Source organism: Rhamphochromis sp. 'chilingali' (genome assembly GCF_963969265.1).
Source record: "Rhamphochromis sp. 'chilingali' genome assembly, chromosome: 5".
In the NCBI taxonomy this organism is placed as follows: domain Eukaryota; kingdom Metazoa; phylum Chordata; class Actinopteri; order Cichliformes; family Cichlidae; genus Rhamphochromis; species Rhamphochromis sp. 'chilingali'.
In genome coordinates, this window is record NC_137932.1 from 10,089,830 (window position 1) to 10,104,483 (window position 14,654).

The window sequence follows — 14,654 nt, forward strand, 5'->3', positions numbered from 1 at the left end:
TAAACTACACATCATACAGCAGAATCCCTGGTCTCTTCAAACACACACACACACACACACACACACACACACACACACACACACACACACACACACACACACACACACACACACACACACACACACACACACACACACACACACTGTAGAAGTACATAATTCAGTGAGGGGATGTCAGTGGGAAGTGGCTGCACAATGAAATGGCCTCGTGTGTTTAGGTTTACTGGTGTTGATGACAGGTATAAATCTGTCCTGGAGAGGACAACAGCCGCCGGACACTTCCGACTAAAGTAGCGCAATTCTTCATTTTGTCAAAACAAAAATAATAATAATATGAAAACACACAACAAAAGAAAAATCATTTCTGGCTGTGGAGAAGTGCTGTGACGAAAACACGAATGAATAAATGGCCCGTGGGACCCCTGCAGGTCACAGCTCATTTATTTACAGGCAATATCCATCTAAGTACATCTATGCGTCCTCCAACAGGTTATAGCCTGATGCATGTGCACTTTTAACTGTCGTAAATAACGGATATTAACCTTAAAAAAGACGCTTCGAATTACCAGAAAGAAAGTTGCTAATCGTAATTATAACACATTATTAGAACAATAACACCAATATCTCTGCCTCCAGTTTTATTTTATTTTATTTTATTTTATTTTATTTTATTTTATTTTATTTTATTGTATAGAGAGCGAGAGAGAGAAATTATCAGATGTAAAAAATATTTAATAATAGCCTATAAAATATATAAGTCAAAGCACACAGAATAATTACAGAACAAAAAAGAAGACTAAAATCGAGAATTGAAATCTGATAGATTTAAAAAACATTAAAAAAAAAGAAACACAAAGTTTAGATCTTTAGATTCCCGATTCTTCATTTCAGATAAGCGAAAAATAAATAATAAAACAGCAATTAAAAAATCGGCGTTCAATGAGTTCAGCCAGGTTTTAATTTAATAAAAAAAAAGTATTTGGATATTTTGTGCTAGCGCTAAAAATGATTTTATAGCGATGTTTTAAAATCGATAAGGACAGAAAAAGAAACCGCTAGACTCCAATAAGATCCACGTGAAGCAGCGAGTCTCCAATTCCCTTGGAGACTTGAAAGTCTTTATTTATATTTATGTTTTTATTACATTAAAATGCAACATTTAAAAACAGCAACATTTTAAAAAAAATCACCTCTAAACAAAAGATAATAGGTCAGAAAGAAAATAGACCCCCCCAAAAAGTGCTCGGCCTTCGCCAAATCCATGTGATAGGCCTATCTGGAATCCATGAAATAAATACTGTGCAGTTTTGGAAACGTCATTAGAAAAAATGTTTGGATTTGTTTTTGGCAAAAAGAGAGAGAGAGAGAGAGAGAGAGAGAGAGAGAGAGAGAGAGAGAGAGCGCGAGAGAGATAATGACAGCTGGATCTTGATCACAGGGTCTGTCACTCCTCCTCCTCTCTTGTGTGTTCACTAATGCGTTTATTTTCACTTCTCTGAGTGTTGCGCTGTTTTGCTTGACTTGATCAGATCTGAACAAGTAGCCTGACTTAAGCCAGCTTCGCGAGCTGCTTTAAACCAGATGTTTTGCGGTAACACGCAGTAGTTCCGTGCGTAACCGCATCCACACAGCCTTCATACCTTCTACCGACGCGGATGTCCAGCTTCAAGGTGAGGATATGTACCAGGGCATAATGACAAGCAACCACGGACCCTCTTCATACGAGGCCGGATTTCTTCATAACGCCTCGGCGGGCACCTCTCCGGTTTATGTCCCCACCACCCGGGTCGTCACACCCATGATTCCTGCGCTTCCTTACCTTCAGGCGCCCGGTGCGTCGCAGCAGAGCAGCCCGGCGTCGAGCCACTCTGCGTGGGCACAGCCGGGGGCAGACTCGGTGCCCTCATACAACCACTCCCCGGTGTCTCCGCGCTTCACTTTCTCCACCAGCCCGCCTCTGTCCTCCGGGGTGGCCACGGCCCGGGAGACGGCAGTTTCTTACACAAGTCCGCTGAACATCTCCGCTAACGGTAGGGATCACTACAGCGCTCGCGGTCTGAGCGGGTCGTATCACAGCCCTTATTCGGCCTACATGAGCCCTAACGTGGGCGGAACGTGGCCGGCGTCCCCCTTCGACAGTCCGGTTCTCCACGGTCTCCAAACTGGCGCTCCTCCTGGGACAACAAGACACCCCAACATAGGTGAGGAAATAAAATACACTTTTACACAAATACAGTGTTTCAGTATTTTAAGAAGGAAAAACGCACAAATGAAATGGATTACAAAAGGGAGAACACAATTATTTGTTTAATTTAGAGATTAAAAGTTGGAATTAATAAGAGTTAATCGGCGAAACTAAAAAATATAAAAACGTGCATTAATTATTAATGGTCAATATCAATTTTGGCTCCATTTTGTTACTTTTACGCGGTTGTAAAGAGGCAGATTGTGATTTTAAAGAAAGGGTAACTGAATTTTAAAACATTAACACCATGAACAAGAATATATGTTTTTACTCATATTTACACATTTAACGTACAATTTCTGATAGTTTATAAAGATATAAAATTATATAGACTTCGGGAAAATCTTCTAAAAGTTCACGTTTTTACATTTATGCTGATCACAAATGAACATTTTCACACAACCTAAATTGAGATGCATTTGAGTGCAAATCCACACAGTTTTATATCTATAATAATTCAACAAAATTAATAATACGTTTTATAAGCCGTTTTAAATGTGTGGCACACATCTCTAAATCCCTATATATATCTATACCTAACTATATATCTATGTATGTATGTATGTATGTATGTATGTATCTATCTATCTATCTATCTATCTATCTATCTATCTATCTATCTATCTATCTATCTATACACACACACACACACACACACACACACACACACACACACACACACACACACACACACACACACACACACACACACACACACACACACACACACATATATATATATATATATATATGAACACTCATCAGGCTCAATCCAAACACCCAAAGTTAGACTTACAATAGTTAAACATAAACAACATACAGGAAACATGCTATCTATTAGTTATGAATGAATCTGAGCAATATTATTGGTAAGATTGAAATTAGTATTTAACACAAGTGGAGTTGATAACACCATTTGCGGTTTATGAGCTGTGTTTGACTGTGGCCTTTTGGATCAGGACAGATTTTACTTGCTGGGAATCTCATCCATGCGTCACATATCATCAATCAATATATAGATATATATATAATTTAATTATTATTTAAAAAGACATGTTAGAAGTCACTTTAAGGTGAACAGATTAATCTAATATCTGACCTTTATGTACTGGATGTGATTTTGGCCTGTAGCTGCAGCCTGCAGTGTACTCTGAACCATGGATGACGGAGATTTCACAACACATTCATTTTGCTTAGGCTGTCAGATTTTGTGTGGCTCACGTTTTGCATAGTCTGCATCACCAATAAGCACTGTGTTTGTTTAAACTGTCTTCCCCCCCTACATCTAAAGTTTCTGAACTTATGCAGAACGATGGTGGGCAACATCTTTTAATTCAAACGTGCACAACTGGCCACTTTTCCAGTTCAGTATCCTCAGAAGTAACCAGTCGTTATCGCTCATTCTTCACCACATCAGTTATTATTCACAGCTGATTAACAGCTCATTACTTCCTCATTTCTAAATATCATGTACAGTTTCCATCTGCCACATCCCCCCTCCCCACCCCCCGACCCTCAAAAGTTTCATGGAGAAAAAAAAAAGCATCTCTCAAATTATCTCTAAAAAAGAGAGATAACAGCATTGATCCAAACGGAGCTCTTCATCTTATTACAATCACACTCGTCACAAAGACCCCTGTGTTCACTCTGATTTGGTTTACAAGCGTAACAGTAACACCTCACTGTTGTGCAATCTCAATAAATTTAATCAAGTCTCTGTGTTTAATTAAGAGGCTTTCAGCCGGGTGCCGAAAGCACATTGTTCTGGGGAAAGGGAAACTCCCTCATTTGTTCCGTAAAGATGGAAAAGAGGAAATAAAATCTAATCAGAATTCATTCATTAATCAACGCACAGAAATGCTCAGTGACATTTAGCTTGAATGGATGTGAGGGCACTAAACTAAAATCAGTTTTGATCTTCAAATGGAACAACTAAATTCACTTTAGTTTTGTCTTTTGAGCAAAGCTATCATGGTCGTGTTAAAATTGCAAACCATAAATATATTGATTGTAGAAAACAACAATATTGGCATTTATTAAGTGTGGGATACAATGCATGGATTTATTTATGCTTAAATTGAACAATCCTTTGCTCAAGTTTAATTAGATTGGGGGGGGGGGGGGGGGGGGGAGATAACTTTTCAACTAAAGGACAGCATAATTCATCGATATTTCAGATTCTAATATCTATGTTATGACTCTGATAAATTCCTGGAAGTCATGAAAGCAGTTTAGGTGGAATTTGTATGAACAACATGGAAAAAAATACAAAAATTCTATTAAAGTAAAATCTAACAAAGTACCCCTAAAATCAGGTTAAATTGTAATAATTAATATGCGTTAATAAAATATTAATATAATAAAATGTATTTTACTAGGTAAAGCAAGAACAGCAAGGTAAAAAAAAGAACAAATTGAAGGCTTAAATAAGGTATCAAAAATAAACCCTGAAAGAGGTGATATTTTAATACAAATATTTTATTATTATGCATTCAGGCATGTTTAGTCTTTTCATTCTTTCACTCATGGGGCCAATTAAACAGTGTTGTTGGATAATGTGTAACAATGTGTCCTATTTCGCATGCTGGCCCCCCTTTTTTACATTTAAAAAAAATCTTTTTAAAAAAACTTTAAAATCAGAATTTAAATCAGAAAACTTGAGTGGAATACTTAGTACAGTATGTACCCTAAAATTTTGCCATTGCTGAAAATTGAACTGTTAATTTACAGCAGTACATTATTATAATTATTATTGTTTCTTATAGTAGCTAATCACGCTGTGTTGGCCAGCATGTTGAGTTAAATCACTTTTCTTAATTGAAGTTTCATTGAAATTTCAGAAAGATTTATGACTTAAATGATAATCTGATTAATTAATCTGGTTATGTTTCCCAAAATGCAAAAGTGTAAAATCCCAAGAAAATACTCAGAAAATACTCATTCTATTAAAGTTAAATCTTTTAATGTTAAAAATAAGTTTACAGATACAATCATTATCTTGCTGACTTTAGCCTTTTCCTTGTAACAGCTGACACCATGTACACTCTGTATTTCTATTTTCACTCCTGGCCTCCTAAAGCATTTGTGTCTGGGTTTTTTAACCGCACTATGATAAACGCTGACATATAAACAGTGGGCATGAAAACTTCCATTTAGATATTTCTTTTGTGTATTGTCTCATGTTGCTGCGTTGTGTTGGCTACAATTGCTGCCTCGCTCAAGGTTAGCTCGCCCTGTCGTGTCTGTTTGGCTCTCAGCCTTGAGGAGGCCTGCATGTGTGCAACTGCCTGTCCGGTTGCACAGCGCGGCGAGGGAGGAACACATGTGGGCCAGATTTACGCTATCTGAAGAAGAGCAATTATGCACAGCGAAGTGTGTGTGATTAAAACACATTAGGATTTGAACGGGACGTCCACAGTTAATACGTTGCTATTTTCTGCTGTTTATCAAGGTGCTCTCAGACCTGACACGTATTTTAGATTACAGCTCGTGCTGGTGGTGGCATTGCTGAAATATGAAGAAGGACTAGTAGTGTTCTCACCTCTATTCCAAAGATTGATGTCTCCTATCCCAAATAGTTAAGAGGTTCTTGGGAGACACTTTGTTATGTGCCAGATGAGAGAGTGAAGATTACATTTATCACATTTATCAGATGTCCCGCTAAGTGAAAAAGAAAAAGAGAAAGAGGTATGATAGACATTTCAGTAGGACTGAGCTCTATTCCATCTTTATTTCCAGCCACCCTTTATCTCATGGGGGTGGGGGTCGGGGGGTTGCGAGCTAAGGAAGGACTCCAGGTTGCGGTTGTGTGGGCCCCTGAGTGGATCCAGCCTGCACCTCCTGCTGGTGCATGAATGCCACTGTACTGCTTGATCACTGTCAGGGTCTGAATGTACAGGAAAGCAATGGATTATTATTATTTTTTTTTTTTTTTATCAGCCAAAAAAAAAAAAAAAAAAAAAAAAAAAAAAGGAAAGCAATGGATTTATATTTGCGGTATCAGAGCGGCTGGAGGTTAATTTCTCTAAGAAGTATTGTAGCATAACTGTTCCAGTAATATTTGAGTGTTACTTCAGATCATATTTTGTATTTTACTTACAAAAGGTTAGAAATGACCAGTGGCCCCATCTCAAGAAAAAGAACTTTTTGGCTTATATTTGTCATCTCTTATCAGATTTGTTTGATGACTTCGCTGAGGGCCGAGAGTGCGTGAACTGCGGAGCGATGTCAACCCCCCTCTGGAGGCGAGACGGTACCGGTCACTACCTGTGTAACGCCTGCGGGCTGTACCATAAGATGAACGGCATCAACAGACCTCTTATCAAACCCCAGAGACGGCTGGTTGGTCACCCACGATTTCATCTTCTCCTTTAGCAAGTCCTGTAAAACAGATGCTTTCATCTCTTTGCTAAATGTCACTCCACTGACGACCGACATGTTTTATCTGTGGCAGTCTGCCTCGAGGAGGGTGGGCCTGTCCTGCACCAACTGTCACACCACCACCACCACCCTGTGGCGACGAAACGCAGAGGGAGAGCCGGTCTGCAACGCCTGTGGGCTCTACATGAAACTCCACGGGGTAAGAGAGAGAACAATGGGAGAACTCTTGCACTCTTCTTCTTCTTTCGGGTGCTCCCTTTAGGGGTCGCATCCATCTCAACCTATCCCTGTATCTTCTTCTGTCACACTTCTTCCGTGGTCTTCCTGGCAGCTCCACTATCCCTCCTCTACACATGTCCAAACCATCTCAGCCTTGCCTCTCTAACTTTGTCTTAAACTTGCACATATGATGGTTTGCAAAATAAAAATTAATGCAGAACATCTAAATGAAAAGACATTAAGAAACTGCATCAAGTCAGTGATCAACTTTTCCTTAAAAACTGTTTTCCAGCCTTTTTGATTGTTTAATGTATATTAATACAACCTGCGTTTTCTTTAAGGTTCTTTCTTTGTCTTTGTGTCTCGACAGGTCCCTCGACCTTTGGCTATGAAGAAAGAGGGGATCCAGACCCGCAAACGCAAACCTAAGAACCTCAATAAATCCCAAACTGGTGGGCTTCAAAAACACACTTGATTATATTTGTGTTTCTATTTAAGAGCAAGCAGGAGCAGAGCCGTAAATGTCGTTTCTCCCCTGTGTTCTACATTAGAGTGATAATTTTCTGCTGTCACCTGTTGTCCTTTGTACTTTCAAACCGAAGAAATAAACGTTTTTAGATTTATCAGTGCAAATGTGATACAGGTTTACGTATCAAGGACGGATCACATGTGTACAACACCTGTAACCTCACCTGTGCTGTACCCTGCAGGGACACCAGGCAATGAGGGGGCTCCGATTACACCCAGCAGCACTCCCCGCGCCTCCACCACCTCCACCACTACCACCACTGCAGAGGAGACTCGCCAGATAAAGACGGAGCCAGAAAATCACAGCTTGTACACACATCACAGCTCACATGCACAGGTGAGACACCTCAATGGCGAAATCTCGAAGGACATTAAGAAATTTACGATAAACTCAGATTTTTGGTAGACATTAGTGTAAAAATCAATGCCTCCCTAACCACGTGTCACTCAGAGGTAGTGGGAAGTGAACAGAAAGATGGCAAAAATTCCACTTCTCATCACCTTCTCCATTATCTCTCCAGATTTCTGCTTTGCCAGCCTACATGGCAACTCAAGGAGGCCCCATTCCCCTGAAGATGTCCCCTGGGGGGCACAACGGGTCCTCTGGCTCCAAAGCTGAACCCTGGAACAGCCTAATCCTGGCTTAGAAAAAACCTACAACCCAACATCTCAAAAACCTACCTAACCACAGAATACCTATTAAAGTCTCCTGACAGACTCTGGGTTCAGACCATCTGTTTCCTGCCCGCTGTGCAGCGTTGTCAGTGCAGGAACAGAAATCTGGGAGCTACTACAGAAGAAACGAGGCCTTACAGTGCTGCACACACTGTGTGTGAACTCAGAGCAAACAAGGACTTGAATGGACTTTGTTATAGAAATCTGAAAGAAGAGCAGTGACTAGATTCACTCAGTAACACGACAGAAAACTTTTCGTCACCCTCCTCGACAGATAAATACTGTAACATAATACATGACAATAATAGTTACGGTATAGTCATTTTTTTTAAATTAACTTTTTTTTTTAATTTGCATATGATTGTGGATATTTTGCCAAAAAGGAAAAACATTAAAATACACAAAAAATGTTTAAAAAGAAAATCACAATTTTTAAACTTAATGTAAAAAGTTGCACCACCAGGTTTACAGAAAGTGTATTTAAAGGCCAGCTCAGATACATGTATATAAAAGAACCAGAAATATAGTAGAGTTGATCACTTTCCACTGGTTGTATCAAGGCAATTCAACAATAGACTTTCCACACATTTTTCTTCATGGTGCTTAAAGCTTTGATTTTTTTTTTTTTTTTTTTTAACTGTGTGGGATAAAATCTTCCCTTGGATTCATCCAAAGAAACTGGCACGCTGTTTAGGGGAAAGTACAGTGCCTTTTAGGGTTTGCAGGTTTAATTAAACGAGTACTTTTTTGTAGTTCAGTTGTAATGTAATAAGATTGCAGCAGACGCAAACTATTAAGTGTTTCTATGCAGGTTAAATTCAGCAAACTGAAACAATGAGCGATCTGTTATACTCTTTTCAAACTGCAATAGAAGGTAAAGCAAATATAAAACAGGTTATATAGAGTGTCCCAGGGATCCACGGCAGTGGGCCATCCTGCACAACAGTATGTTTTGTCATTGGCAGATCGGTATTTCTGCTGACAAGAATCTGCAGTTAAAAGGCAACTGTGTAATTAGCCCATCTAACCTTTGAATGACTATTCCCCCCTAAACTTACTTTATGGGATCCACCACTCCCCAGTGCCAGTTATCCGATCGCTACACGATCTACTACTCAGTGCAATAATAACAGCTCCTTATCACTTTCTTCCATTCAAAGTATGAAAAATACACGTCAGTATTGGCATCTCTTACAACACATGATAAACTACCTGCGCAGGAAGAGTGCACGTGATGATTGTGATGTGGCGGCCACATAGCTCCCCCTGCTGACAGATGCACAGGCATGCAACCACTGGACTTTAATTAAAAGGTTTAGCGCCAAACCACATCATTATCATCACCGTCATCATCGGATTACCATCTACTATATAAGGACTGACCAATAAGCTGTATAAAGGATTAACTGTACAGTATGTTAGCATTACTTCAATTTGCTTTCTAAAAGCATGGAGGCAACCATTGTAAATGTAGGATATTGCTACTGCTTCTATGTAAAAACTCCACTCCAGTATGATCTGTGACATATTGTAGACAAAGACACTAATAAAGACACAGCATTTTGACATAATGCAAACAGTATGCAAAGGTGGTGGAATTCATTCTGTTTCTAATGACAGTGTCTTACAATAACTTCATCTTCTTCTCAAAAGCACGTGGAGCCTTTGAGTCCTCTTAATTTCCCAATTTGTAAAAATTGCTCTGTGATGTTCACGGTGTTTTTGGTAAAAAGCTGAAGGGCACAGTGGTTAAAGTCCTCAGTCAACTTTTCTCTGATGACCTCTGCACACTTGTCCTGTACCAAGTCCCTCCAACACTGCTGAAACGCAAGTCTCATTATATCCTCGAGGCCAGCATCACATGCTTGTGAGCTAAATGTGTAACCAAGTGCAAAAACACGCCCTCTTTCTAAATATTCCTGGAGACTTTCGGTACTCATCGAAAGCAGAACTTCTGCAGAGTCGATCAGTGCCTTCACCCTCTGCATCAGGATTTTTTTTCTTCTCATGCGCTGGTTTGCTTTCAAATATAGAACGCATGCTTTTAAAATAAGTCTTCCTGTCCTGCTTCTGCATGGTGGCTGCAAAGTGGATGTTTTCTTGTTGAGGCCCCAGCAAGCGCTTAAGAAGAGAAAACACAGTTTCACACAAAAGATTAAGATCGGTGCTCATTTCAGCTGCTTTAACATAACTCTCATAGTCCACAGTTTGATTTAGGCACTCCACCTGTTTGTAGTTAACACCCTGAAACAGATTTTCTCTGGTTCCTCTAAAGCCCAAGCACTTCATATGGCCAATATGAGTCTTCACTCCAAGTGCATTCCACCTCTCCAGAGCCTTATGAACCAAGTTCAGCATGCACGGGTTGGCATATCTTGCCAAACTTGGGCTGTTCACAGTGAAGATGTAGCCCTTTATGTCTTCAGAGAAACTCTCTGACTCCAGAAGTTCCTGGGTTTGGCTGATAACGAGGTCCTCACTATGTTCTCTATAGTTAGGATAATAAGGCCCGTACATGATAATCTCCTCCTGTCTTTCAATCACTGCCCAAGAATGCTGTTTGTCGTCTTCACAGCATTCATCAGTGATGTCGTGGTGAAACTAAAAAATTACTGTTCACTGAGTCATTGAGGAAAAAATGATTTGTGGCTTGATTAAATTTTAGATACTCCAAAACTTTCATCCCAGATTGCTGTGCGTTAGCCCAGGATGATGTCAGCTCCAAGAGGAGATTGGTCCTTCTAGTTGCACAGGCTTCACGTGTCCAGGGGTGACCACAGCTTGTCCTGTGATGCAAATATATCCATTATTAATGAATTTCACACAAAAGCCGGACAATGAGCACGGTGGCACGGTGGTTAGTACTGTTGCCGCACAGCAAGAAGGTCCTGAGTTCAATTCCACCATCAGGCCGGGGTCTTTCTGTGTGGAGTTTGCATGTTCTCCCCGTGTTTGCGTGGGTTCCCTCCGGGTACTCCGGCTTCCTCCCACCGTCCAAAGACATGCAGCTTGTGGGAATAGGTTAATTGAATAATCCAAATTGTCACTAGGTATGAATGTGAGTGTGAATGGTTGTCTGTCCCTGTGTGTTAGCCCTGCAACAGACTGGCGACCTGTCCAGGGTGTACCCCGCCTCTCGCCCTATGACAGCTGGGATAGGCTCCCGCGACCCTGAAAAGGATAAGCGGAAGCGAATGGATGGATGGATGGAGCCGGACAATGACGATGTTAAACCTCGGTTCTTTTAAGGACATCTGTAGTTTTATGGGAACTGTGTCTGGTACTGATGAAGAGCTAAAACTTGTTGGACACTTGCTGTGTGAATGGCAAAGAAAAGTGATTTAAGTGACCTGGTTCAGGGACATGAGATGGTTGTTGATGCCAAAAGAGCTCAGCCGAATATTTCAGAAACTGCTGCTGGGATTTTCCCACACAAAAATCTCCAATGTTTACAGTGAACAGTCAGAAAAAGAGAAAATAGTTGTGTGAAAAAGTCTTGTTGATGTCAGAGGTCAGAGGAGAACGGCCAGACTGCGCTGAGTTGATAGGAAGGCAACAGTAAATCATATAAGTGATTGCTACAACCAGCATATGCAGAAGTGCATCCTTGAATGCACAGCACCTTGAAACAGATGGGCTTCATCAGCAGCAGAAGACCACACCAGGTTCCACTCCTGTCAGCTAAGAACAAGAAACCGAGTCCACATTTCACACCTGCTCACCGAAACTGCACAACAGAAGATTTGAAACATGTTGCTTGGTTTGCGGACTCTCCGTTTCTGCTGCAACATTCAGATAGTAGGATAAGAATTCCGGACTACACGGACGCATGGATCACTCGCACCTTGTATCAATGGTTCAGGGTGGTGCTGATGGTGCGGGCAAATATTTTACTGACACAGTTTGGGCCCCTTTGTACCAATTTAGCAACATTTAAAAGCCACAGACTGCCTGAATTTTGTTGTTGACCATTACCATCCCTTTAAGCCCACAGTGTACTGATCTTGTGATGGCTGCTTGCAGCAGGATAACACACTGGATACGTTTTTATCAAACTGTACCAGCTATAGCTGATATTGTTGGATGAACCGACCTGTATTATGTGGTCACATTTCTTCTTTTTTATATATAGATTTAGTAGTTAACTAAACAGACACTACTTGACTCAATAACTCTTCATTTCCCGCAGGTAACATATTATTGAACTACTTGTGTGACTACATTTGGTTCACTATTGCCTAAAACAAAACAAATACACACAACAATTTGTGATCGTCTTGTTACAACACCTGGAAAATATTTCACATTGGAAAATCCATCCAGTCTTCTCACCTCAGCCAAACTTATAACCCTTCTTTGCCAGGCTCTGTCTTAATTTAGGATCTCCAGACAGAAAAAGCCTCATAACCTGATCTGTTGCACTACATTTTTTCAGCCAGGCTGTCATTTGTCAGTACGTAGCTCCTCCTTCCAGTAATACTCAGGCCTTTGTGGCTATGACCTAAACATTGCTGAAGAGCTGCTTCTTTTATTAAACATCAGCCCTCAGGAGTCTTTCCTCATAAAAGGACAGAGTTATTTATGAAGTCTGCTCCCATCTATGATATATTTCAGTTAAAACAGCTGTGTGGTGCTTTTCACTGTGTAATTTTAAACAACGCTGACATATTTTGTATTTGTATTTTTAATCTGTCTTCTAGGTGTTTTCCTTCCTGTGGTTTCAGTTGACGGAGGTAAGCGAGTAGAGGCAACTTGTCTTGGCAACTTGATTTTTTTTAGAACTAATTTGCATATGTGCTCTTTTATGTGTGGTGCTTTTCTAACTGTGTTTCAGAAGACATTTTTTAAAATATTCAATCAATCAATCAGTCAATCAATTAATTTATTTATAAGCACTTTCAAAAACAACACAGGTTGACCAAAGTGCTGGACATAGTAAAAAAGGAAAAAGTAGATCAAACACACAAAAAGAACAAAACAAAACTCTGTCAAAATTAAAAGCTACAGAGTAAAAATGTGTTTTCAAACGGGTTTTAAAAATGTCAAGTGTTGGAGAGACCCTAATTTCAAGAGGCAGACTGTTCCAAAGTTTGGATGCAGCAATCGCAAAGGCCTGGTCTCCTCTGTTTTTTAGCCTGCTTCTAGGGACAACTAGAAGCAACTTATCAGCTGACATGAGTTCTATTAGGAGTATTTTTAGTTAACAGATCATAGAGGTATGACGGAGCTAATCCATTTAGAGATTCAAAAAACAAGCAATAAAATCTTAAAATCAATTCTACAACGTATTGGAAGCCAGTGTAAATGAGCCAAGACTGGGGAAATATGCTCATGTTGAGCGCCTGTCAAGATTATTCATTTAATTTTGGGGGGATTTTTTCTTTCTTTTTTTGCTGATAGATTTTGGCCTTCACTCTTAGTACTCAGCTATCAGGCCGCTCATACAACTTGTTAGTTTTAAAGCTTCCGAGTTTAATGGAAGAAAGTATTTTTTGCAAAATCCAAAGCTTAAAAAAAAATCGAGGAAGAGAGTAAGTAAAGTAAAAAGTCCTTTCCTGGTTCTGTCTTAGATCATCAAGGTCAGTAAACTCATATGGTGCATGTTGCCACAGCCAGAGGTGCCAGACTGCAGCGTTCTCATTCAAGAAATCTGTGTATCTTCATTTGAGACGTAACGTTTAAGATCTGACACATTTCAAACTGTCAAAGGAAACTTTATTGTCATCCCAGTTGTATATAAGTATACAGAGAGATGAAATTGTGAAGCTTAGGGTCCACAGCTTAAACATACACATTATGCAAGTAGAACAAGACAAGAACAGTGCAAGTATGACATACAAAAACTCAAATTACAGGTAACTTGGTAATATGGCTACAAAAGCTGTTTGTCTTGTTGTATATTTTTCACATTAAATTGAATTCCTCTCACACTGACTGCATATCTTGTCTTGTAATAGATGTAATGAATTGATTGTCATCTTAAGAAATTTTAAGAAAGCAAGAGAAACTATGGCTCCAGTCCATATATAGGCCCCAGTGTTCACCCATACAGGTGACATCTCCCTTAGAAAGTGTTAAACCTACTTATTTTGTGTCACACTCCAGCAGTTTTCCAGTTTTGCAAAGAGGAAGTAACCATGAACATCAGCGGTTGCTGCATCTCTTTACACTCTGGAACACAGCAGAGCTAGGGCAGGTGGGATTAATATTGGTAATAACATTCAGACATTTTTGGCTTGCCTGGAGATTTCGCTCCTCCGTACATGGTACATTTTGGATAAGTCGGTATTTAGTCGAGTCTACAATTAGCTCAGCTGACACCTTTCTACATAATTCTGGTCATGTAGGGGATTTAATTCATACCGCCTGAATTATCCTGTCATAGACAAAGAGACTCTGGCCCTTGTGTGAGCAGTGCAACATTGAGAAGTTTGTGTGTTCCTCTTGTGGTCTACACAGCGCACAGCCCTCTAATTTTTCTTCTGCTCATTGAGTTCCCCAAACTGCAGACTGATGTGTCGATTTCTCACCTTCCTCCACACGGTCCAGCATCGCATTAGTGTTTTCAGTCAAATCACTTCAAACTATTTTCCGATATTTATAAAAC

General features: G+C 40.0%; 1 protein-coding gene across 1 annotated transcript; it reads left to right on the forward strand.

The window, feature by feature from the left end:
• The first annotated feature begins 1,440 nt into the window (after positions 1-1,440).
• gata4 (GATA binding protein 4) lies at positions 1,441-9,621 on the forward strand. The gene is made up of 6 exons (XM_080882975.1): positions 1,441-2,201; positions 6,420-6,586; positions 6,699-6,824; positions 7,215-7,296; positions 7,555-7,709; positions 7,894-9,621. The coding sequence occupies exons 1-6, from the start codon at positions 1,679-1,681 to the stop codon at positions 8,017-8,019; spliced, it is 1,179 nt and encodes a 392-aa protein (XP_080739101.1). The 5' UTR covers positions 1,441-1,678; the 3' UTR covers positions 8,020-9,621.
• The last annotated feature ends 5,033 nt before the right edge of the window (positions 9,622-14,654 follow it).